The 27,944-nt window shown below is 39.9% G+C and overlaps 2 protein-coding genes across 6 annotated transcripts in view; one reads left to right on the top strand and one right to left on the bottom strand.

The window, feature by feature from the left end:
* ccn4a (cellular communication network factor 4a) overlaps nt 1–27,944 on the bottom strand; it is a 110,444-nt gene that overhangs the window by 17,081 nt on the left and 65,419 nt on the right. The window lies entirely within an intron of this gene.
* sla1a (Src like adaptor 1a) overlaps nt 1–27,944 on the top strand; it is a 47,305-nt gene that overhangs the window by 16,282 nt on the left and 3,079 nt on the right. For 3 of the 4 annotated variants that reach the window (XM_062047186.1, XM_062047187.1, XM_062047190.1), the window contains 6 exons: nt 24,323–24,448; nt 24,627–24,722; nt 24,796–24,895; nt 24,999–25,085; nt 25,154–25,257; nt 25,438–25,569. In XM_062047186.1, coding sequence (XP_061903170.1) covers nt 24,650–24,722; nt 24,796–24,895; nt 24,999–25,085; nt 25,154–25,257; nt 25,438–25,569 — 496 coding nt within the window. In that variant the 5' untranslated portion in view covers nt 24,323–24,448; nt 24,627–24,649. Of the gene's footprint in view, nt 1–23,840; nt 24,449–24,626; nt 24,723–24,795; nt 24,896–24,998; nt 25,086–25,153; nt 25,258–25,437; nt 25,570–27,944 lie in introns of those variants that run through there. The other variant, XM_062047189.1, reaches the window with a different exon arrangement.

Below are 27,944 nucleotides of genomic sequence, written 5' to 3' on the forward strand. Positions count from 1 at the left end.
AATGAAGAACAGACCATTAGAGTAGTCTTTGCTTTAAAATGAAGTACAGACAATTAGAGTAGTCTTTGCTTTAAGATGAAGAACAGACCATTAGAGTAGTCTTTGCTTTAAATGAAGAACAGACCATTAGAGTAGTCTTTGCTTTAAAATGAAGAACAGACAATTAGAGTAGTCTTTGCTTTAAGATGAAGAACAGACCATTAGAGTAGTCTTTGCTTTAAAATGAAGAACAGACCATTAGAGTAGTCTTTGCTTTAAGATGAAGAACAGACAATTAGAGTAGTCTTTGCTTTAAAATGAAGAACAGACCATTAGAGTAGTCTTTGCTTTAAAATGAAGAACCAACAATTAGAGTAGTCGTTGCTTTAAGATGAAGAACAGACCATTAGAGTAGTATTTGCTTTAAAATGAAGAACAGACCATTAGAGTAGTCTTTGCTTTAAGATGAAGAACAGACCATTAGAGTAGTCTTTGCTTTAAGATGAAGAACAGACCATTAGAGTAGTCTTTGCTTTAAAATGAAGAACAGACCATTAGAGTAGTCTTTGCTTTAAAATGAAGAACCAACAATTAGAGTAGTCGTTGCTTTAAGATGAAGAACAGACCATTAGAGTAGTATTTGCTTTAAAATGAAGAACAGACCATTAGAGTAGTCTTTGCTTTAAGATGAAGAACAGACCATTAGAGTAGTCTTTGCTTTAAGATGAAGAACAGACCATTAGAGTAGTCTTTGCTTTAAAATGAAGAACAGACCATTAGAGTAGACTTTGCTTTAAAATGAAGAACCAACAATTAGAGTAGTCTTTGCTTTAAGATGAAGAACAGACCATTAGAGTAGTCTTTGCTTTAAAATGAAGAACAGACAATTAGAGTAGTCTTTGCTTTAAGATGAAGAACAGACAATTAGAGTAGTCTTTGCATTAAAATGAAGAACAGACCATTAGAGTAGTCTTTGCTTTAAAATGAAGAACCAACAATTAGAGTAGTTGTTGCTTTAAGATGAAGAACAGACCATTAGAGTAGTCTTTGCTTTAAAATGAAGAACAGACCATTAGAGTAGTCTTTGCTTTAAAATGAAGAACAGACCATTAGAGTAGTCTTTGCTTTAAAGGCCTACTGAAACCCACTACTACCGACCACGCAGTCTGATAGTTTATATATCAATGATGAAATCTTAACATTATAACACATGCCAATACGGCCGGGTTAACTTATAAAGTGACATTTTAAATTTGCCGCTAAACTTCCGGTTCGAAACGCCTCTGAGGATGACGTATGCGCGTGACGTAGACCGGCGAACACGGGTATGCCTTCCACATTGAAGCCAATACGAAAAAGCTCTGTTTTCATTTCATAATTCCACAGTATTCTGGACATCTGTGTTCGTGAATCTGTTTCAATCACGTTCATTGCATTATGGAGAAGGAAGCTGAGCAAGCAAAGAAGAAAGTTGTCGGTGCGAAATGGACGTATTTTTCGAACGTAGTCAGCCACAACAGTACACAGCCGGCGCTTCTTTGTTTACATTCCCGAAAGATGCAGTCAAGATGGAAGAACTCGGATAACAGAGACTCTAACCAGGAGGACTTTTGACTTCGATACACAGACGCCTGTAGAGAACTGGGACAACACAGACTCTTACCAGGATTACTTTGATTTGGATGACAAAGACGCAGACATGGTACTGTGAGTATGCAGCATTGGCTTCTAAACATTTGATCGCTTGACCGTATGTGCGCAACTTTTTTTTGCGTATGTACGTAACTTTTTAAAAATATATAAGCTTTATGAACCTTGGGTTAGGTGAACGGTCTTTTGGGCTGAGTGATTGTGTGTGTTGATCAGGTGTTTGAATTGTATTGGCGTGTTCTATGGAGCTAGGAGCCAGCATAACACATACCGTACCGTACGTGCGCGTCACATACGTAACTTTTTAAAAATATATAAGCTTTATGAACCTTGGGTTAGGTGAACGGTCTTTTGGGCTGAGTGATTGTGTGTGTTGATCAGGTGTTTGAATTGTATTGGCGTGTTCTATGGAGCTAGGAGCTAGCAGAGGAGCTAGGAGCTAGCATAACAAACACGCAGGTGTTATTATGCAGGATTAATTTGTGGCATATTAAATATAAGCCTGGTTGTGTTGTGGCTAATAGAGTATATATATGTCTTGTGTTTATTTACTGTTGTAGTCATTCCCAGCTGAATATCAGGTCACCCCCGGCTCTCACAGCATCTTCCCTATCTGAATAGCTTCAACTCCCCACTAGTCCTTCACTTGCACTTTACTCATCCACAAATCTTTCATCCTCGCTCAAATTAATGGGGAAATTGTCGCTTTCTCGGTCCGTATCTCTCTCACTTCATGCGGCCATCATTGTAAACAATAGGGAACTTTGCGTATATGTTCAACTGACTACGTCACGCTACTTCCGGTAGGGGCAAGCCTTTTTTTTATCAGATACCAAAAGTTGCAATCTTTATCGTCGATGTTCTCTACTAAATCCTTTCAGCAAAAATATGGCAATATCGCGAAATGATCAAGTATGACACATAGAATAGATCTGCTATCCCCGTTTAAATTAAAAAAATTCATTTCAGTAGGCCTTTAAGATGAAGAACAGACCATTAGAGTAGTCTTTGCTTTAAAATGAAGAACAGACCAATAGAGTAGTCTTTGCTTTAAAATGAAGAACAGACAATAAGAGTAGTCTTTGCCTTAAAATGAAGAACAGACAATTAGAGTAGTCTTTGCTTTAAAATGAAGAACAGACAATTAGAGTAGTCTTTGCTTTAAGATGAAGAACAGACAATTAGAGTAGTCTTTGCTTTAAAATGAAGAACAGACCATTAGAGTAGTCTTTGCTTTAAAATGAAGAACCAACAATTAGAGTAGTCGTTGCTTTAAGATGAAGAACAGACCATTAGAGTAGTCTTTGCTTTAAAATGAAGAACAGACCATTAGAGTAGTCTTTGCTTTAAAATGAAGAACAGACCATTAGAGTAGTCTTTGCTTTAAAATGAAGAACAGACAATAAGAGTAGTCTTTGCCTTAAAATGAAGAACAGACAATAAGAGTAGTCTTTGCCTTAAAATGAAGAACAGACAATTAGAGTAGTCTTTGCTTTAAGATGAAGAACAGACCATTAGAGTAGTCTTTGCTTTAAGATGAAGAACAGACCATTAGAGTAGTCTTTGCTTTAAGATGAAGAACAGACCATTAGAGTAGTCTTTGCTTTAAAATGAAGAACAGACCATTAGAGTAGTCTTTGCTTTAAAAAAGTGAACATCAGACAGCAAAGACTTCTGTAGTGTTCCACATATTTGCTTCTGATTCTGGACATTTCCCACTTGCTGGTTGTTTATTTGAAGGTATGTAGAGAGCAGTGGGTAATTACACACACTTTATATAGCTGCGGTCTGCAGCCCACTGACGCTCACAGAAGGGAAAAAAAAGAAAGACTAGTTGTCAGCTCTGCCAGAGTCTGTGCAAGACAATTCTGCAGGCTAGCCTGAACACTATGTCAGCACAACACTATGTCAACTATGATAGGTCAACAATGCTACGTCAACTATGCTAGGTCAACTATGCTACGTCAACTATGCTAGGTCAACTATGCTACGTCAACTATGCTACATCAACTATGCTACATCAACTATGCTACCAACTATGCTACGTCAACTATGCTATGTCAACTATGCTACGTCAATTATGCTACGTCATTATGCTATGTCAACTATGCTACATCAACTATGCTACATCAACAATGCTACATCAACTATGCTACATCCACTATGCTACATCAACTATGCTACATCCACTATGCTACATCAACTATGCTACATCAACTATGCTAGGTCAACTATGCTACCAACTATGCTAGGTCAACTATGCTACGTCAACTATGCTACGTCAACTATGCTACATCAACAATGCTACATCAACTATGCTACCTCAACTATGCTACATCAACTATGCTACATCCACTATGCTAAATCAACTATGCTAGGTCAACTATGCTACATCAACTATGCTACATCCACTATGTTAGGTCAACTATGGTACCTCAACTATGCTACCTCAACTATGCTACGATATTTTAGTGGTGCTACGATAACATTGCCTTTCTGTTCATCATCAGGCATACAAAATGCAGTATTCCTTTTAAAGTTTGGAGGCAGATTAGCATTAGCACCTAGCATTGTCTGGCTATCCACTCAAATTCTGCTGTTTAAATAAAACAAGCCACTCCAATCTAAAGCCGGTGTCCAAACTACGGCTCGCAAGACTTCACCAGTTGGATGAGGGCCTTTAAACTTAATTCATCTGACAGTGTAATTGCTGCAACTTTGTCGCTATCTTGTGGACAATGTGAGTCTCCCGGGTTAATGACCATGAATTGGACTTTAAAGTGCAAAACACAGCATTTTAAAATAAATGGCCCAATCCTAACAACCTTTACACGCATGGCGCAAATAAACTTAACACAAAAAGCCAACACACATGGTCACACATGAACTTTGTGGCTATTTAAAAAAAATCAAATCACAACACATAATTCATAAGTACGCCCATTTAAATCCCCTGCAATGCATTATGGGGAAAATGCTAAACACTCTTTTCACACTTATCCATGTTTGGCACATTTTAGCTGCATGATATATATATATATATATAAATCTCCTGAGGATTGAGGTAAACCCCTCATGAAACAGGCCTGTAGAGATGAAATAGTCTTGTGATTTTTTTCCCACACATACATACACATACACATATATATATATATATATATATATATATATATATATATATATATATATATATATATATATATATATATATATATATATATATATATATATATATATATATATATATATATATATATATATAGTTACTTTTTTTAGCCCAATGGTGCAGGTCCAAGTCCAAAAGTTTGGACACCCCTGATCTAAAGAGTCACGTCCCTCTTAAAGCATGTTTGAGTAAACCCGTCACACCCGCATGAAGGACCCGCACATGCCTCTCTATATCAGATCCGGGATTCAGAGTACATGTCGGCCGCTATCAGACACAAAAAAAATCTGGATGCTACCAGAAGTCGACTGCCAACTCATCCCTGGCTGGTGGACTAAACAAACACCGCTTTAGCAGGAACCAAACACATTCCCGGTCTGTCTGGGATATAAATGTCCTGGTCGTGGACGTTTCAAGCGTTTACTGATTGTGTGAACGCCGCCTACCGTAGGAATGCTTTGTCGTTAGAAATGCTTTAGAGTGTTTATCTTGGCCGACCCGATGTCAGCCCACGCCTAGGACTTCTGGGATCGTCGCCCTGTCCTAATAAATCTCAGCCTATCATAGCAATTACGAGATATTCCCCCTAGTGGCGGAGAAGTAGCAGGACATGATCAGCAGTGGGAGGTCCTGGGTTCCGAGATATGCTCCATCTGTCGCTACATTCCAAAGGTCGGGGAAAACTTCATAGTCAAGTCGTAAACTGGATTTAGAGCAGATCCCGCACACACTGGGAGAATGTAAAAATGATGCAGCGTGGTTCAGTCCAACTCCACTGACTGGAGGACAAGACCAAGGCGGTTCAGTCCAACTCCACTGACTGGAGGAGGACAAGACCAAGGGGGTTCAGTCCAACTCCACTAACTGGAGGACAAGACCAAGGCGGTTCAGTCCAACTCCACTGACTGGAGGACAAAACCAAGGCGGTTCAGTCCAACTCCACTGACTAGAGGACAAGACCAAGGCGGTTCAGTCCAACTCCACTGACTGGAGGAGGACAAGAACAAGGCGGTTCAGTCCAACTCCACTGACTGGAGGACAAGACCAAGGCGGTTCAGTCCAACTCCACTGACTGGAGGACAAGACCAAGGCGGTTCAGTCCAACTCCACTGACTGGAGGACAAGACCAAGGCGGTTCTGTCCAACTCCACTGACTGGAGGACAAGACCAAGGCGCTTCAGTCCAACTCCATTGACTGGAGGACAAGACCAAGGCGCTTCAGTCCAACTCCATTGACTGGAGGACAAGACCAAGGCGGTTCAGTCCAACTCCACTGACTGGAGTACAAGACCAAGGCGGTTCAGTCCATCTCCACTGACTGGAGTACAAGACCAAGGCGCACAAAGCAGACGTTGGACACCGTGGACTGGTTGGCAGTTCATCAGAGGGCACATATATTCACACTCACACCTATGGACCATTTCTGGTTATGCTATTAGTTCTCTTCAAACACGCATAATTACAATAATTAGTTTGTCATCACAACAAGCCCGAAAAGGAGCAGGAAGAAGCAGAAATCAAAGATTGAGGTTCAAGAAGTATATCAGGATTCTTCTTCCTTGGGCTTTGTAAACACCTTCAACAGTTTCTCAAAGTGGATCATATCAGTACATTGTTTATTGACCATTCCATAGTTTAATTCCACATACTGATATGCTAAAGGTTTCAAGTGTTGTACGTGCATACAAATGTTTTTGCTAATGCTAACCAGTAGCATGTCAAAAGAAAAGCCAACGTATATTAGGATCAATGGCACTTTTCCAGGAACTTTCCCACTTCAGTTCCCCCTGTGTTTCCACCATAAACGACCGGGGTAGATTTAGTTCTTCAGGAACCTTTCAGAGTTCTTCCTAGCGAGGTGGGACTTTTTCGGGGTTAGGCTGCGCTGTTTAACGCTGATCGGTGGAACACTGCGAGAAGTGGACAAACTCTTTTAAACGTACTTACAGAGGAGTATGAAGCTGGACTCGAAGCAATGACTTTAGCTGCTTCCTACTCGGACTTTGTTGGATAAATGTGATATAAAAGGAAATAACATCAAATATTAACTATTTACTGTATTACATGTTGTCAAAGTAGTCAGTGACACTCCATTTGTGGAGTTATTAGCCTTAACCCAAGTGAACAGAATGCTAACGCTAAAGCCCATGCCTAAGATAAACACTGACATTTATTATTCATACATTATTTACCACTGAAGTGAACCATTAAGACTTGACTAACCCTCATGAATTCATCATTTACTGAGAGGACGACTTTCTGACTGTTGGACTGATTTTTTTTATGAACAATTCGGTACACTATATTTTTTAAATCATATCGTTTTGAATAGAATTGCTTTGTATTTCAATTACTTCTTAGTAAAATAACTGTGACCTAAGAAATGTGTCTGGGGGCCGGCATATCTGATTTTTACGAACACTGATACAAAACTTCACAATAATGTCTGATTGAATGCTAAAAACATTATGACAGACCGCCTGAAAAAACGGAATGGAATTTTATTTATATATATATATATATATATATATATATATACCTGTGTATATATATATATATATATATACACATACATATATATATATATATATATACACATACATATATATATATATATATATACACATACATATATATATATATATATACCTGTATATATATATATATATATATACACATACATATATATATATATACACATACATATATATATATATATATATATATATATATATATATATATATATATACACATATATATATATATACACATATATATATATATACACATATATATATACACAGTATATATTACATGTATAAATACAGTATATATACACATACATATATACACACATATACTGTGTATATATATATATATATATATATATATATATATATACACATATACATATATATATACACATATATATATGTGTATATATATGTATATGTGTATATATATATATATATATATATTCATATATATATACACAGTATATGTGTGTATATATGTATGTGTATATATGCTGTATATATACACATACATACAGTACATACATATACACATATATATATATATATATATATATACACACATTTACATATATATATATACACTTTTACATATATGTATATACATATATACACTGTACATATACACACACATTTACAAACACACATATACATACACATATATATATACACATTTACACACATACTGTATAGATACACACACACACACATACACTACCGTTCAAAAGTTTGGGGTCACCCAAACAATTTTGTGGAATAGCCTTCATTTCTAAGAACAAGAATAGACTGTCGAGTTTCAGATGAAAGTTCTCTTTTTCTGGCCATTTTGAGCGTTTAATTGACCCCACAAATGTGATGCTCCAGAAACTCAATCTGCTCAAAGGAAGGTCAGTTTTGTAGCTTCTGTAACGAGCTAAACTGTTTTCAGATGTGTGAACATGATTGCACAAGGGTTTTCTAATCATCAATTAGCCTTCTGAGCCAATGAGCAAACACATTGTACCATTAGAACACTGGAGTGATAGTTTCTGGAAATGGGCCTCAATACACCTATGTAGATATTGCACCAAAAACCAGACATTTGCAGCTAGAATAGTCATTTACCACATTAGCAATGTATAGATCAGACCTGGGCATTGTGCGGCCCGCGGGCCGCATCCGGCCCTTTGTACGTCCCTGTCCGGCCCGCGTGAGGCCAATTATAAATTACAAAATAAATTTTAAAAAGCATCTATTTCGAGTGTGCAATACAACGGTGCTGCTTTTGTTTTGAAAAGCGTTATTTGTATTACTTCCGTGTGGACGTATGCTCGTGCGCGCAGCGGCAATCTCAAATTACAAAATAAATTTAAAAAAACATCTTTGTCGTGCGTGCAATACAACTGTGCTGCTTTTATTTTGAAAAGTGTTATATGTGCGTATGTCCTGTGAGGGAAGGCGCACAGCGGTTATCCCCGAAACGCTAAAAAGAGAAAAGTTGATGACGAATGGCGTGTTTTCAACAAGACAAGTAAAGGTAAAGCCGTGTGCTTATTTGTGGTACACACGTTGCTGTGTTTAAAGAATATAGTGTAACGACCTGCTGAAGTAGATGTTGTCTTCTTGAGTTGCGTAAATGAGGAGTGAGGAGACGTGCGTGTGGAAGGAACGAGATATGTTGAGCTGTGTTAGTATAGCTTGCTCAATAAAAGTTTAAAAAGAGCGTCAGACTTGATGTGCACTTCTTCTGGACGCTACAATTGGTGGCAGAAGTAAAACTTTGCGCATACTGCACTGTTTGTGTGCTACGTCATCGGGAGGTACGTGCCAAGTGAGGAGCTCGCCGCAAAGAGAGAGAGAGACAGAGAGAGAGAGAGAGCGTTTACAGGTGCAGCCACGCTGCTTGCCACGGGGGGAATTCCGCCCTCAATGAAGACTCCCAGGTTTGATGGCAAGGCGAACTGGGAGGCATTTCATCCCACTTCTGACATCAATTGTAGCGTCCAGAAGAAGTGCACACCAAGTCTGATGCACTTTTTAAACTTTTATTGAGCATGCTATACTAACACAGCTCAACTTATCTCGTTCTTTCCAAAAGGAAAACCAATCCTCACTCCTCATTTCCGCAACAGCAACGCTTCCTCCTTCTTCGCCAATCACCTTACAGGCGTACGTGCTACGTTCACAACGTTTTCTTATCTGGTTAAATAAAGGTTTTACAACAAAGAGGATGCAGGATAAAGTGACAGAAATTGAAATTTTTGTATTGTAATATACATCAGGAAGTGTTGTGTAAGAAAGTGTTAAAAATAAAACCATCAAAAGCCATCTGCTTTTGTATAAAGATAAGTTAGGTTAAATGAAAATATTATTATTATTATTATTATTATCTATCTTACAGTATATCAAAAATAATTTGAGCAAAATTTAATTGAAATATTGTCGTGTGGCCCTCCAGCAGTGCTCGGGTTGCTCATGCGGCCCCCGGTAAAAATTAATTGCCCACCCCTGGTATAGAGTGTATTTCTTTAAAGTTAAGACTAGTTTAAAGTTATCTTCATTGAAAAGTACAGTGCTTTTCCTTCAAAAATAAGGACATTTCAATGTGACCCCAAAATTTTGAACGGTAGTGTATATATATATATATATATATATATATAAGCTGTGAAAATCTGCTGTACAATATGTGTGCTTGGGTCCTATTTTTAGGAACACTAATACAAAACCTCACAATAATGCCTGATTGAATTCTAAAAACTTTATGACAGACCGCCTTAAAATAACGAAATGGAATTAACATTTTTTTTACTGAATGACACACCCAAAATGTACATGAAAATAAAGAATGTGGGATTTACAATATTAACTATGAAGGATAAAACACTGAATATTGACAACATATGAACGTCACACCCCCTCTCCATCCACATATTTTACAATCAAGCAAAATGCAACAAACACAGCAAAATATGAACGCGAAGGGTAAAAAAACCCCACCTACAATCTGATATATCTTATATATCACTAAGTTTTAGAACTTTGTTGTAAAAATCTCCTTCCGCGTCTGTCCTGACACCTGCATTTCAGGCTGGCCGCTCTGGAAACAGTCTGTGGAAACGCTCTCCGCCCACACTGCTTGGTGCCTTGTCACTTAGATGACCATAGTAACTAATTAGATGACCATAGTAACTAGTATATCATGCAAAAGCACAGATTGTAACCATTGAAAGACTTTGTATAGTTGAAGACTTCCGGTAATTAGAAAACATCACTGCACATCATAATGGCAGCTACACTTTCCATCTTAAAGATCGAACAAAATTATTTAGGAAGGTCCGGCGGGCCAGATTGAAAAGCCTAACAGGCCTTAATTTGCCCAGGTCTGCTATAGATCCAGGAACCAGAGGTCCCAGGAACCAAAAGTTCCTGAACTGTGTGGTGGAAAAAGGCCTAATAGAGGGCATTCTTGGAGAAGTGGAGCCAATTTCTTTGTTGGCATTTACCCATCCCTATTTGTGGTCCTGGACAAGATCATCGGTACTTAAAACAGAGAGATGGATGCAGGAAATCACTTCCAAAGGCGATTTATTTTGTTGAAAGTACTTTGTTTAGCTCGGGCAAGCAGTTTTAGCAAAGTCCCGATTCCGTCTTTCCAAACACAAAAGGATATCTCTGCCTGGCTTAGGATGACAAATGCCGTGGAATGGTCCTGAGAAGAAGTCAGAGCTCCTCATGGAAGTGCCAGCGGGGAATTGGACCAGCAGCCAGTGGAAAAGAAAGCCTGGAGACTTAATTTGCCCAGGTCTGCTATAGATCCAGGAACCAAAAGTTCCTGAACTTTGTGGTGGAAAAGGGCCTAATGTAGGGCATTCTTGGAGAAGTGGAGCCAAGAAAGCCGGGAGTCTTAATTTGCCCAGGTCTGCTATAGATCCAGGAACCAGAGGTCCCAGGAACCAAAAGTTCCTGAACTTTGTGGTGGAAAATGGCCTAATAGAGGGCATTCTTGGAGAAGTGGAGCCAATTTCTTTGTTGGCATTTACCCATCCCTATTTGTGGTCCTGGACAAGATCATCTGTACTTAAAACAGAGAGATGGATGCAGGAAATCACTTCCAAAGGCGATTTATTTTGTTGAAAGTACTTTGTTTAGCTCGGGCAAGCAGTTTTAGCAAAGTCACGATTCCGTCTTTCCAAACAAAAGGATATCTCTGCCTGGCTTAGGATGACAAATGCCGTGGAACGGTCCTGAGAAGAAGTCAAAGCTCCTCATGGAAGTGCCAGCGGGGAATTGGACCAGCAGCCAGTGGAAAAGAAAGCCTGGAGACTTAATTTGCCCAGGTCTGCTATAGATCCAGGAACCAGAGGTCCCAGGAACCAAAAGTTCCTGAACTGTGTGGTGGAAAAGGGCCTAAAAGAGGGCATTCTTAGAGAAGTGGAGCCAATTTCTTTGTTGGCATTTACCCATCCCTATTTGCGGTCCTGGACAAGATCATCGGTACTTAAAACAGAGAGATGGATGCAGGAAATCACTTCCAAAGGCGATTTATTTTGTTGAAAGTACTTTGTTTAGCTCGGGCAAGCAGTTTTAGCAAAGTCACGATTCCGTCTTTCCAAACACAAAAGGATATCTCTGCCTGGCTTAGGATGACAAATGCCGTGGAATGGTCCTGAGAAGAAGTCAGAGCTCCTCATGGAAGTGCCAGCGGGGAATTGGACCAGCAGCCAGTGGAAAAGAAAGCCTGGAGACTTAATTTGCCCAGGTCTGCTATAGATCCAGGAACCAGAGGTCCCAGGAACCAAAAGTTCCTGAACTTTGTGGTGGAAAAGGGCCTAATGTAGGGCATTCTTGGAGAAGTGGAGCCAAGAAAGCCGGGAGCCTTAATTTGCCCAGGTCTGCTATAGATCCAGGAACCAGAGGTCCCAGGAACCAAAAGTTCCTGAACTTTGTGGTGGAAAATGGCCTAATAGAGGGCATTCTTGGAGAAGTGGAGCCAATTTCTTTGTTGGCATTTACCCATCCCTATTTGCGGTCCTGGACAAGATCATCGGTACTTAAAACAGAGATGGATGCAGGAAATCACATCCAAAGGCGATTTATTTTGTTGAAAGTACTTTGTTTAGCTTGGGCAAGCAGTTTTAGCAAAGTCCCGATTCCGTCTTTCCAAACACAAAAGGATATCTCTGCCTGGCTTAGGATGACAAATGCCGTGGAACGGTCCTGAGAAGAAGTCAAAGCTCCTCATGGAAGTGCCAGCGGGGAATTGGACCAGCAGCCAGTGGAAAAGAAAGCCTGGAGACTTAATTTGCCCAGGTCTGCTATAGATCCAGGAACCAGAGGTCCCAGGAACCAAAAGTTCCTGAACTGTGTGGTGGAAAAGGGCCTAATGTAGGGCATTCTTGGAGAAGTGGAGCCAAGAAAGCCGGAGCCTTAAATTGCCCAGGTCTGCTATAGATCCAGGAACCAGAGGTCCCAGGAACCAAAAGTTCCTGAACTTTGTGGTGGAAAATGGCCTAATAGAGGGCATTCTTGGAGAAGTGGAGCCAATTTCTTTGTTGGCATTTACCCATCCCTATTTGCGGTCCTGGACAAGATCATCGGTACTTAAAACAGAGAGATGGATGCAGGAAATCACATCCAAAGGAGATTTATTTTGGTGAAAGTTACTTTATTTAGCTTGGACAAGCAGTTTTAGCAAAGTCACGATTCCGTCTTTCCAAACACAAAAGGATATCTCTGCCTGGCTTAGGATGACAAATGCTGTGGAACGGTCCTGAGAAAAAGTCAAAGCTCCTCATGGAAGTGCCAGCGGGGAATTGGACCAGCAGCCAGTGGAAAAGAAAGCCTGGAGCCTTTGCTTCGTTACGTAACAGACGCTTGGCGTCAGTGTGCACCACGGGGGGAGCCAGGGGCCACCAAGCACTCCATGCTGGCTTTAATGTCCCTGCAGATTGAGGCTTCCAGATCACTGGTGCATTCTTCCAAAGACGTTATCAGATGTGGGTCAGAGGCGGTCCAAAAGAGGAGGGATGGACGTGCCTTCTTCTTGCACAGGTGCACAGTGAAAACGCACGCCGTGAAAATAGCTCGCTGGCGAGTAATGACTAGGTAATAAATGATGACATGGCGATTATCTCCCATCTGGATGCCTGAAGGCAGCTCATTATGGGCTTGGCAGGGTCCGGCGTTGGCACGGTAACCCGTAGTTACCCGGCCCGGGGGACGTAAAGCCTGGCATTATCTCCGCCTTGAGGTGGAGCGGGACGGGACGCACAGGTGGGGCCCCACAGTGAGGAAGACTTTCACTACAGTTGCAGGACTTCCACAAAGTCTCAAGGATCCTGGAATAACCTCACAAGCCGCTTGAAAGGTTCTGTTTGAATCATTACCGCGGTCCCTGATGTCATTCTCTCCGCAACAAAGCGGACAAAAACAGCCAATAGACGGGTTCTTTTTTGGGTATTTTTGTACAGGACTTTATGTTTCAGGACTGGGATGAAGTTCACAAGAAGTCCTTAGGAGCAAATTTGGACCCAATCCTGGGACTTTTAGTATGATAAGGCCCTTTCCTAGGGCTGAAACTTTCCAATTTACCCTGGTAAATGAATTACCACCAAAAACTAGCTGGGTAAATATAGGGGTGTCAAAAAAATGAATTTTCTTTAGAAAAGAAATGTTGGATACTTCTCTTGTTGCCTTATTGTGTGAATGCTCCAAACATTCACACACATGGTTTTCTACACCAAAATGCCTCTATTTATTCTTCTTCTTCTCCATATTTTTCATCCGATTCAAACTGTTCAGCCTATTCGGAAATCGCGGCCTTTCCCTTGACAAATTCCAAAAATTCCCAGATTTCCCAGGATTCCAGGTTTCAGGGACATTTTTCCCCATTTAAAATGAATTGGCCATTTTTCAGGCTTCCACCATTTCCAAATTTTTCTACCGATTCAAACCATTTCACCTTTGACATATTCCACTCATTCTGGACATTCAAACTATAATTTTTCCAAGTTCCAAAAAAATCCAGGAATTCCTAGAATTCCCTTTGACCCTTTTTTCTGGCGACTACTCCTTCCACATTTTTCAACCCACTTCAACCGTTCCATTGTCAAAACATTCCTCTAATTCAGGACAAAAAAACCTATGTTTTTTTAACTGGAAAAATTCCTGGTTTTCCCGAAATTCCAGGAATTCCTTAATACCATTTCTCAATTAAAAATGTTACTACTTCAACACCAACCATTTCAACTCATTCAGAACATTCAAGTCTTTTAACATTTTCCCCGAAATTCCCATGAAATTCCCATTGAAAAGAATGGGACATTTTTCAAAGTTACAAAATTCCCACATTTTTCATTCGATTCAAACCGTTCCAACTCCAAAATATTCAGCCTGTTCAAAATTGTAAGCTCTCCTTCAACAATTAAAAAAAACCAACTCGATTTCCAAGAATTCCCAGTTTTCAGGGACATTTTCCCCATTCAAAATGAATTATTTGTTTTTTTAAACTTCCCCAATTCCCACATTTTTCAACCGATTCAAACCATTCCACTCATTCTGGACATTTAAACTATAATTTTTCCAAGTTCAAAAAAATTCCAGGAATTCTTACAATTCTCTTTGACCCGTTTTTCTGGCTACTACTCCTTCCACATTTTTCAACCCACTTCAACCGTTCCATTGTCAAAACCTTCCTCTAATTCAGGACAAAAAAACGATGTTTTTCGAACTGGAAAAATTCCCGGTTTTCCCGAAATTCCAGGAGTTCCTTAATACCATTTCTCAATTAAAAATGTTACTACTTCAACACCAACCATTTCAACTCATTCAGAACATTCAAGTCTTGTAACATTTCCCCCAAAATTCCCACTTCTCCCGAAATTCCCCTTGAAAAGAATGGGACATTTTTCAAAGTTCCACAATTCCCACATTTTTCATCCGATTCAAACCGTTCCAACTCCAAAATATTCAGCCTGTTCAACAGTTTTAAAAAAACTCCTTGATTTACAAGAATTCCCAGTTTTCAGGGACATTTGCCCCATTCAAAATGAATCATCTATTTTTTTAATCTTCCACAATTCCCACATTTTTCAACCGATTCAAACCATTCCAACATCAACATATTCCACTCATTCTGGACATTCAAACTATATTTTTTCCAAGTTCCAAAAAATTCCAGGAATTCCTAGAAGTCCCTTTGACCTTTTTTTCTGGCGACTACTCCTTCCACATTTTTCAACCCACTTCAACCGTTCCACTGTCAAAACATTCCTCTAATTCAGGACAAAAAACTGTGTTTTTTGAACTGGAAAAATTCCCGGTTTTCCCAAAATTCCTTAATACCATTTCTCAATTAAAAATGTTACTACTTCAACACCAACCATTTCAACTCATTCAGAACATTCAAGTCTTTTAACATTTTCCCCGAAATTCCCATGAAATTCCCATTGAAAAGAATGGGACATTTTTCAAAGTTACACAATTCCCACATTTTTCATTCGATTCAAACCGTTCCAACTACAAAATATTCAGCCTGTTCAAAATTGTAAGCTCTCCTTCAACAATTAAAAAAAACAAACTCCTCGATTTCCAAGAATTCCCAGTTTTCAGGGACATTTTCCCCATTCAAAATGAATTATTTATTTTTTTAAACTTCACCAATTCCCACATTTTTCAACCGATTCAAACCATTTCACTCGTTCTGGACATTTAAACTATAATTTTTCCAAGTTAAAAAAAATTCCAGGAATTCTTAGAATTCTCTTTGACCCTTTTTTCTGGCAAATACTCCTTCCACATTTTTCAACCCACTTCAACCGTTCTATTGTCAAAACATTCCTCTAATTCAGGACAAAAAAAATTATGTTTTTTGAACTGGAAAAATTCCAGATTTTCCCGAAATTCCAGGAATTCCTTAATACCATTTCTCAATTAAACATTTAACTACTTCAACACCAACCATTTCAACTCATTCAGAACATTCAAGTCTTGTAACATTTCCCCCAAAATTCCCACTTCTCCCAAAATTCCCATTGAAAAGAATGGGACATTTTTCAAAGTTCCACAATTCCCACATTTTTCATCCGATTCAAACCGTTACAACTCCAAAATATTCAGCCTGTTCAACAGTTTTAAAATATTCCTCGATTTACAAGAATTCCCAGTTTTCAGGGACATTTTCCCCATTCAAAATGAATTATTTGTTTTTTTAAACTTCCCCAATTCCCACATTTTTCAACCGATTCAAACCATTCCACTCATTCTGGACATTTAAACTATAATTTTTCCAAGTTCAAAAAAATTCCAGGAATTCTTAGAATTCTCTTTGACCCGTTTTTCTGGCTACTACTCCTTCCACATTTTTCAACCCACTTCAACCGTTCCATTGTCAAAACATTCCTCTAATTCAGGACAAAAAAACTATGTTTTTCGAACTGGAAAAATTCCCGGTTTTCCCGAAATTCCAGGAGTTCCTTAATACCATTTCTTAATTAAAAATATTACTACTTCAACACCAACCATCTCAACTCATTCAGAACATTCAAGTCTTGTAACATTTCCCCCAAAATGCCCACTTCTCCCGAAATTCCCATTGAAAAGAATGGGACATTTTTCAAAGTTCCACAATTCCCAAAGAACCATCTGGACTGTTATAGGCGCAAAGTTGAAAATCCAGCATGTGTGATGGTATGGGGGTGTATTAGTGCCCAAGACATGGGTAACTTACACATCTGTGAAGGCACCATTAATGCTGAAAGGTACATACAGGTTTTGGAGCAACATATGTTGCCATCCAAGCAACATTACCATGGACGCCCCTGCTTATTTCAGCAAGACAATGCCAAGCCACGTGTTACAACAGTGTGGCTTCATAGTAAAAGAGTGCGGGTACTAGACTGGCCTGCCTGTAGTCCAGACCTGTCTCCCATTGAAAATGTGTGAAGGCTAAAATATGAGAAGGGAGACTGTTAAACAACTTAAGCTGTACATCAAGCAAGAATGGGAAATAATTCCACTTCAAAAATGTGTCTCCTCAGTTCCCAAACCTTTACTGAGTGTTGTTAAAAGGAAAGGCCATGTAACACAGTGGTAAAAATGCCCCTGTGGCAATTTTTTTGCAATGTGTTGCTGCCATTAAATTCTAAGTTAATCATTATTTGCGGAAAAAAATTAAGTTTCTCAGTTTCAACCTTAAATATCTTGTCTTTGCAGTCTATTCAATTGAATATAAGTTGAAAATGATTTGCAAATCATTATATTCTGTTTTTATTTACCATTTACACGACGTGACAACTACACTGCTTTTGGTTTCGTAAAACCTGGTTATAAATGTACTTTTTGAGCACGTACTGTGATAATAATGATCATTTTGGTGACAATAATGGTGATATGAAATGTTCATATTAGAGTTATTTTGTACCACTCTGCCATGCATCATCAACCTGACTTCTATAAACTACCTTGAACTGTGAAATGTGGTGGAAAGCACACAGGTCCACTGGGACCTACGGTTCCAGAAACTAAAGGTTACAGGAACTTGGTGGAAAAACGGCCGTAATGAGTAGATTTACAGATACCAGGGAATTGTGGCCAAATACAGAATTGAACCATCCTCGGGGATGTTGAATGTTAAGTGTTTCCACTTTGCAGCTGCTGAACGAGGTGAAGACGTACAGGAGCATGTAGCGTAACAACAAAAGTCTTTTTGTGGTTTCCCAGATCCAGTGAGGTCAGACGGACTTCTTCCTTCTTATATATCAGGGGTCACCAACCTTTTTGAAAGCAAGAGCTACTTCTTGGGTACTGATTAATGCGAAGGGCTACCAGTTTGATACACACTTAAATAAATTGCCAGAAATAGCCAATTTGCTCAATTTACCTTTAACTCTATGTTATTATTAATAATTAATGATATTTACACTTAATTGAACGGTTTAAAAGAGGAGAAAACACCAAAAAAAATTACAATTAAATTTTGAAACATATTTTGTCTTCAATTTCGACTCTTTAAAATTCAAAATTCAACCGAAAAAAAGAAGAGAAAAACTTGAAAAAATAATTTATGGAACATCATTAGTAATTTTTCCTGATTAAGATTAATTTTAGAATTTTGATGACATGTTTTAAATAGGTTAAAATCCAATCTACACTTTGTTAGAGTATATAGCAAATTGGACCAAGCTATATTTCTAACAAAGACAAATGACTATTTTTTCTAGATTTTCCAGAACAAAAATTAAAAAAAAAATTCAAAAGACTTTGAAATAAGATTTAAATTTGATTCTACAGATTTTCTGGATTTGCCAGAATAATTTTTTTGAATTTTAATCATAATAAGTTTGAAGAAATATTTCACAAATATTCTTCGTCAGAAAAATAGAAGCTAAAATGAAGAATTAAATTAAAATCTATTTATTATTCTTTACAATAAAAATTTTTTTTTTACTTGAACATTGATTTAAATTGTCAGGAAAGAAAAGGAAGGAATTTAAAAGGTAAAAAAGGTATATGTGTTTAAAAATCCTAAAATCATTTTTAAGGTTGTATTTTTTCTCTAAAATTGTCTTTCTGAAAATTATAAGAAGCAAAGTAAAAAAAATGAATGAATTTATTTAAACAAGACCACCAAGTCTTTAAAATATTTTCTTGGATTTTCAAATTCTATTTGAGTTTTGTCTCTCTTAGAATTAAAAATGTCGGGCAAAGCGAGACCAGCTTGCTAGTAAATAAATACAATTTAAAAAATAGATGCAGCTCACTGGTAAGTGCTGCTATTTGAGCTATTTTTAGAACAGGCCGGCGGGCTACTCATCTGGCCCTTACGGGCTACCTGGTGCCCGCGGGCACCGCGTTGGTGACCCCTGTTATAGATGTTGCTATTCTCAGCGGCAGTAACGAATGTGGAATGGTGTAAGGGCATAAAAAGAACCTTAGGGGAGAAAAAAAAAACTTGAACCCTGATGACAAACACATCAGGACTCAAGCTTCCAGAAAAAAAAAATGCAGGCAAATTTTTCCAGTCTGTAATTTTAGACGGAAAGCTTCGGTCTTTATGAAAACTACTTACAAAGCATTAACTGTCTTCTGAAAATTGCTTACGACTTCCCCGACGTGCGCTGTAATAACAAACATCAGTCAAGTTCTGGGGGCTTCTGTAAACTACCGCCACAGGGAAGTCCCTGACTGCTAAATATTAGCTTTAACAGGACCAACAGCTGCTAGTAACACTTTGTGGAGGTTTGTATGCTAATGATGAGGTTAATGTTTTATGTACAGACCTCACATTTTAGCCTTGGGGGGGGAGGGGTGTCTACAGATTTTCATAGTCCAATCTGGCTCGTTAGATTTAGTCATACTTGCCGACCTTGAGACCTCCAATTTGGGAGATTTTGTGGGGGGGATACCGGGTTAAGGATGGAGGAGTATATTTACAGCTAAAATTCACTGAAATTCAAGTATTTCTTACTGGCTGCAATGCTTTGCAGCCAGTAAGAAATACTTGAATTTCAGTAGCACAGCCTTCGAAGGAGCATGGGTATGGGCGGTGTAATATTCTGGGTTGGAGTCGATAACCAGGCGAGGTGACGAAGTTACGTCCCTTTGCTTCATACTTCAGAAACGACTCCCACACTTGCCGTCAGGGTGCGCAATACAACGTAAACCGTTTGGCAACCAAAAAGTAACCACGGAACACTATGTACGGTATAGTGTTCTGTGGTTACTTTTTGGTTGGCCAAGCGGACGTGACGACAGGCTGTCCTCACTCAGGTCCGTACGGGCCTGGAGGGGGCGTGCCTTAAGTCCGGCTGGAAATCGGGAGAGATTCGGGAGAATGGTTGTCCCAGGAGGCACTGAAATTTGGGAGTCTCCCGGAAAATTCGGGAGGGTTGGCAAGTATGAATTTAGTCCACAGTCGACAATCAGCAGGATCCAATCTATAGCAGGAGGGCCACAGACTAAGACTAAGGATCGTCTCGATTACTGTAACGTATTATTTTGGGGTCTCCCTATGTCTAGCATTAAAAGATTACAGTTGGTACAAAATGTGGCTGCTAGACTTTTGACAAGAACAAGAAAGTTTGATCATATTACGCCTAACCTTTATATACATATATACCTATACTGGCTCACCTGCACTGGGTTCCTGTGCACTTAATATGTGACTTTAAGGTTTTACTCCTTACGTATAAAATACTACACGGTCTAGCTCCATCCTATCTTGCTGATTGTATTGTACCATATGTCCCGGCAAGAAATCTGCCTTCAAAGAACTCCGGCTTATTAGTGATTCCCAGAGCCCCAAAAAAAGTCTGCGGGCTATAGAGCGTTTTCTATTGGGGCTCCAGTACTATGGAATGCCCTCCCGGTAACAGTTAGAGATGCTACCTCAGTAGAAGCATCTTAAAAGTCCCATCTTAAAACTCATTTGTATACTCTAGCCTTTAAATAGACCCCCCTTTTAGACCAGTTGATCTGCCGTTTCTTTTCTTTTCTGCTCCGCCCACCCCTCCCTCGTGGACAGGGGGTCATAGGCTCGGTGGCCACGGATGAAGTGCTGGCTGTCCAAAGTCGGGACCCGGGGTGGACCGCTCGCCTGTGCATCGGTTGGGGACATCTCTGCACTGCTGACCTGTCTCCGCTTGGGATGGTCTCCTGCTGGCCCCACTATGGACTGGACTCTCACTATTATGTTATGTTAGATCCACTATGGACTGGACTCTCACTATTATGTTAGATCCACTATGGACTGGACTCTCACTATTATGTTAGATCCACTATGGACTGGACTCTCACACTATTATGTTAGATCCACTATGGACTGGACACTCACTTTTATGTTAGATCCACTATGGACTGGACTCTCACACTATTATGTTAGATCCACTATGGACTGGACTCTCACTATTATGTTAGATCCACTATGGACTGGACTCTCACTTTTATGTTAGATCCACCATGGACTTGACTCTCACTATTATGTTAGATCCACTATGGACTGGACTCTTACTTTTATGTTAGATCCACTATTGACTGGATTCTCACTATTATGTTAGATCCACTATAGACTGGACTTTCACTATTATGTTAGAGCCACTTTGGACTGGACTCTCACACTATTATGTTAGATCCACTATGGACTGGACTCTCACTATTATGTTAGATCCACTATGGACTGGACTCTCACTTTTATGTTAGATCCACTATGGACTGGACTCTCACACTATTATGTTAGATCCACTATGGACTGGACTCTCACACTATTATGTTAGATCCACTATGGACTGGACTCTCTCACTATTATGTTAGATCCACTATGGACTGGACTCTCACACTATTATGTTAGATCCACTATGGACTGGACTCTCACACTATTATGTTAGATCCACTATGGACTGGACTCTCTCACTATTATGTTAGATCCACTATGGACTGGACTCTCACACTATTATGTTAGATCCACTATGGACTGGACTCTCACACTTTTATGTTAGATCCACTATGGACTGGACTCTCACACTTTTATGTTAGATCCACTATGGACTGGACTCTCACACTATTATGTTAGATCCACTATGGACTGGACTCTCACAATATTATGTTAGATTAACTCGACGTCCATTACACCGGTTGTCCTTGGGGGGGGGGGGGGGGGGGGGTCCTCTCCAAAGTTTCCATTGTCCCATTGAGTTTTTCCTTGCCTTGATTTGGGATCTGAGCCGAGGATGTCGTTGTGGCTTGTGCAGCCCTTTGAGACACTTGTGATTTAGGGCTATATATATGTAAACATTGATTGATTGATTGAAGGATGCGGGGACCATTTTGGTTTTTAACTTTCAAAACCAGTACAATATTTAAATTGTTTTCAAATAACTGGAAAAAGCAATTTTGGTGGAAGTTTTGTGCAATGGCGAACTGAAATGCTAACAGTTAGCACACTGGCCAGATAGCGTCAAGTAACAAAAATATCAGCAACATTAGCTAATAGAGCCAACATGATAACAATAGTATGCTTACAGTTAGCATTAGTGAAATACCCAAATATATACACTTTTTTAGCTAACGTATATTCTGGACTACAAGCGCTACTTTTTTCCTACACTTTGATTCCTGTGGCTTGCAAAACAGTGCGACTAATTTCTGCATTTTTCTTCGCTAAGAGCAATGTGTGTTTAAAAAATAGTTTTCCACAGACACTGAAATGGCGTGTCACTTTTGGATGAGTTTTCTCACTGCAGGTGTTGCGGGTTGGTAATGTACTCCCTGTTTTAATGCCCTGAACCGGAAGTAAAACCGTCAATATCGTTTCTGCTCAAAAGGATTCTTCATCATCACTCCAAGCAACGTTTGTAAGTTTTACAATATAAGAAAAAACTGTTTGTACTTACTAAAGCGTCCCATGTGGGATGTCTGTAGGAGTGTTTTCATGCATTTTTGTACATGCTGTCGTAATGTAATCAAGCTAGCGTCGTTCGCATTAGCAAATATGTTAAAACGTGGACAAGTGTCTGTAGTGGTTTTAACTTACTTTTTGTATTCTTTTAGTTTCGTAAATTCACCAAAACGTCACCGTGGAGTTATTGAGTCTGTTTAGCTGATCAGAGAGCTAGCTTACGCAGCTAAGGGGTCCAAGATGATAACTTATTTTTTGTTTGATCAGCCGTTTTACTGATGTGTAGAGATGCGCGGTTTGCGGACACAACCGCGGATAATCCGCGGGTCGGGCGGATGCATGACGAAAAAAATAGATTTTAAATAGATTCGGGCGTGTGGCGGTTGAACCAATTCGGAAATATATATACATAGTTAAATGTTGTTACCCACATACGAAAAACGAGCAGCACTCTTTGAAACAGGCAATTACTCATCAGGCACGGCTACAGCTGTCACGCCAATTTTCTTCCCACCTACAAAAAACATTCCCCCCCCTATTTACTTTCGGAGCTGCGTCCAATAAAATCACAAAGTTGCCGGGGGTCCTTAACCGGCACGCGACTGTCCTGTTTCGCGCCTGTACAAAAAAAACCAATAATCGATTTCTTCAGATTCAAGCAGCTGTCAAAGACGAAGGAAGTATCCTCCCAGCGACGGGCAGTCAAAGCCGAAGTGCTATCGATCGCTGTCAATGACGTAAGAGGAAACATGACCACGGAAGTAATTGGGGGCGGGGGAGGTTTTTGTAGGGGGAAGAAATTTGGCGTGACACAACACAACACAACAGAAGAAGACAAAAAAAAAAAAAAAGATGGCAAACGTGGTACGCGACAAACTAAAAAAGGGAATACTAAAGACCAGGGGAAAAAATAACAATAATAGTCAACACTTTCTTAATGGAAATGACAATAATATTATAATAATGATAAATAATATTATCACGCATTAATATCTCTTAGCCAAGAGATATTAATGCGTGGCACGCATTGAATGTCTCTGCTGCATTGGATCAGTCTCCTTTCTTTAACAGCCAAAAGCTTTCTAACCTCACTAATGCCTTGCATCGTCTATATTAGATATATAACAACGGGTGGGTGGCGGGTGGTTGTGGTTTTGATCAAATGTTAGTTCGGGTGGATGGCGGGTGGATGACGACTTTTGTGATGCGGTTGCGGATCAAATAATTGCCTATCCGCGCATCTCTACTGCTGTGTGACAGGCACCGCTTGGAAACATTCAAGGTATGCAAATAAACATTTACAAAATCTTTCGTACCAGTACATATCTGCGGCTAATACTGTATAAATAAAAATATTGATTTCTTCTAACATTTTGTTGGTGTGGCTTAAATAGAGGTGCGCTCCATAGCCTGGAATTCACGGTAATTATTGAGAGGAATTTCATGAAGTAGGTCTATAAAATGGACTAAATACTCACAAAAGATTGTACCAGAGATGGTTTGGATTGGTCAGGTGCACTTAATGTTTTCAGTGTACCGTATATGGTACTGTCCTCTTTGTTTTGTTGTACTGTGAATTAGCTGAACACTTGCGGCCATTCCTCTTCCTCATTTTGTGGCAGGAAGTGTGTTGTCAGTCCCGAGCAGACTCTTGACAAGTCATTACTCTCCTCGACACTAAGGAGCCTACACCTCCGCCACCAGGGCCGCTGCGATGGCTCCTCACGTCTCTCTTGATGTCAAAACGGGTACGACTTTTTGCTTGTGTTCCTTCTCCGAAATGTTCTTGTTCTCTGCAGCTTTCAGTGAAAGAAGATGCCAGCGCACGGACCGAGCGTGCCTCTAGTGCATGGAGTGTTGAGAGAGCTGGTTGACAGGCGTCTATAGGAAGTTAACCAGGCTGATGTGTCTCTGTCTTTACTTCAGGCCAAGTTTGATTCGGGTGGAGGATGGGTAACGTGATGCGAGGCGTGGGCATCCGTCCCAAAGTCGACGTGACAGACCCTGGCAACCCTCAAAGAGGTGAGATCTCCTGAGGCCAAACTGAACATGACGTTGGAGGCCACGTTTGATACGTCAACAATCTGGTGTCTAGGGTCAGAGGACAGCCTGATGGTAGTGCTCACAGACTACCCGTCTCCAGACATCGGCAAGCCCATCTTCAAGATGGGGGAGAAGCTCAGCCTCATCTCGCAGTACGCTCATCCGCATTTTTTTGTTTGGTTCCGCTGTTGAACGGAGAACTGCAATATCCTGCAAAAGGTCATGGTTTCTAATTCCCTTTTGGCTGGTGCTTAGAGACGCCTACTGGTGGAAGGTTAGTTCCATTCAGACGGGAAAGAAGAACTACATCCCCGACAGTCATGTGGCCAAAGTGTACCACGGGTGGGTACACCTACACATCCACCTGGCACAAAGAGTCCGTGGCGACTGATTATTAACTGATCCATCAGTTGGCTGTTCGAGGGGGTGACGAGGCAGAAGGCTGAGGAGCTGCTGCTTCTACCTGGGAACGTGGTGGGCTCCTTTCTGGTACGGGAGAGCTCTGTGGAGCGCGGTGAGGAACTCTTATCTGTCTAGAAACCTTTCATGACTCTTGCAAAAGTCTACAATGACTAAGCCTGGAAAACATAAACACGGTTGTCGACTTCTGCTTTTTAAAAAGATAGCTGCATCTTCCTCAAAATAACTCACCACAAATTGACAGCTCGACTGACTTTTCTGTGTGGGTTTTTAGGTATGTACGTGCTCTCGATCAGGCACAGCCCCATGAAGCACTATCGCATCTACAGGCTGGACAACAGCTGGTACTACATCTCCCCTCGCCTCACCTTCCAGTGCCTGGAGCACATGATCAACTACTATTCTGGTGAGCCGGAAGGAAATACAAATGAACAGAAGCCCAACAAAGTCTCCTGACAGTCAAAATGTTTATATTAGTAGGTAGGGTTGTTACAATGCCAGGATGACAGTCGTCAATACCTATAGATTCCCCAAGGTCACACTTTGCCTTCCTGGTGAAAGAAGTAAAGCAGGATTGTTCCAAGTGTTGCCAAGCAACACAAGAGTGTCTCTAAACGGTGTTTTCTTAGTACTTAAAGAAGTGATAAAGGTTGGCCTGCACGTTTCTGTGGTAATAGACTGTCCCTGGGCTTGTGGTGGCAGATCTCTGCTTTCACTCGCACTGTAAAAACTTTCACGACTGCTTGCATTTGACTGCCGAAAAATACCTGACGCAAGTAGGAATGTAACGATAAACGGTATAATGATAAACCGCGGTCCAACTCCCGACCGTTTTAAATTATTGTAAAACCATGTTTAATAACTCTTTCATAAGCTAACGGACCAGTGATACTGCTCATTTACTGGAAAAGCATGCTAATGCTAGCTCATTAGCGGGCTTCAATGCTAACACCAATACAAGAGACATTCACGTCTTTCCCCATTAAGAAAGGACATACCCCAATATAAACTTGTATCAACACACTAGAAAATTCCAGCGGAAATTTTGAAGGGCCTGCTATCTGTGCCCTGGACCTCTAGCCGGGGGTTGCCGGAAGCCGCCATGCCTTGAAAAAGGTGCAGAGTGTCCGATTCCGTGAGTTTTAGGTGTAAGTGTACAAAATGAGTTATAGAGCTAGCCTAAAACGTTAGCATGCGTATATTAAAATGCTAATACTTAGAATGCCATCGTTGGCACACATGCTAACAGTTAGCATGTCTCACATGTAAGTGTAAGTGTACAAAATGAGTTATAGAGCTAGCCTAAAACGTTAGCATGCGTATATTAAAATGCTAATACTTAGAATGCCATCGTTGGCACACATGCTAACAGTTAGCATGTCTCACATGTAAGTGTAAGTGTACAAAATGAGTTATAGAGCTAGCCTAAAACGTTAGCATGCGTATATTAAAATGCTAATACTTAGAATGCCATCGTTGGCACACATGCTAACAGTTAGCATGTCTCACATTTCAAAGGTGTTTGGCTGCGGAAATCCAGAAAAAAATTGTAAAATTAGATGAAAAAGTTAGCATCCCCAAGTTAGCTTGCTAGCATGCTATCGTTTGCATGTTAAGTGTCACGTACCAAGTTACATGACCCTGGGGTAAACGAATGCAAAACTAGCTCAAACAAGTAGCATGCTAATTTTAGCAGGCTAGCAAGCTAACAGTTAGCTTGTGTCACATACCAAGTTATATGACTCTAAGGTGTATGGCTGGGAAATTAGAATTTAAAGTGTAAAATTAGCTAAAAAAGTTAGCACTTTAATGTTAGCATGTGTCACATACCAGGTTAAATGACTGTAGGGTAAACGGCTGCAGATAATCCTAATAATCCATACATTGATTATTAGGAGCAGAGTGATCGATCAAAACTCGAAGGCATAATGACAACAGGAAGTGAACTCGCACTCCGTCAGATAAACCGGAAGTGCATGCATTTTGTTGTTGTTTATTTTAAGCATCAACAAGCACTCTAAAATGTGCACAAATTTCAATGGACAAAAAATAAACATAGTTAAACACTCTTAAGAAGCCAGCACAATATTTTACATTTTTTCTACCAATGAATGTGTAAATCTATTTTATTAAATGTTTAAATACAACTTGGTTGAAAGATGTCAGTGTGTGCATAAGTACCGTATTTTTCGGACTACAAATCGCAGTTTTTTTTCATAGTTTGGCCAGGGGTGCGCCGTATTGTTTCGCGTTCCATCAAACGGTGCGGCTTCGTAGCTTACCAAAGCCGTACTAAAACATTTTGTGTAATGTACTATATTCTCAATGAAACTTTAAAGTTTGGGTGTTGCTTGCTTACGGGTACTTGCTACCGTCATTTATTGGACCGGCATCAGTCAACCTGCAGTGCACACGTATCTCTTATGTGTGACTGCCATTATCATTGTACCATGTACAAAATAAAATTGCTTCGAGGTCAGTAAGCGCAACCAGAGTTATTACGTATATGAGGCACACTGTCGATTTTTAAGAAAATAAAAGAATTTTAAATGTGCCTTATAGGTCGACAGTCAGGTCGGGCTTATACCGCCACGGGTAAGATGTACCCTCGTGCTACCTGCCGCATTCGGGCAGATGGGGCTCCAATCTCAAAACCACTGCTGCCTCGCGGTCAACCCAGTCGAGGTTAAGGCTAAGATTCAAGATGATTTATTGTCAATTCTTAACATGCACAAGACACATAAGAAGTGAAAAGTATATTTTGGGCACAGTCCCACTAAG

Source organism: Entelurus aequoreus, linkage group LG05, assembly GCF_033978785.1.
Source record: "Entelurus aequoreus isolate RoL-2023_Sb linkage group LG05, RoL_Eaeq_v1.1, whole genome shotgun sequence".
Taxonomy (NCBI): Eukaryota; Metazoa; Chordata; class Actinopteri; order Syngnathiformes; family Syngnathidae; genus Entelurus; species Entelurus aequoreus.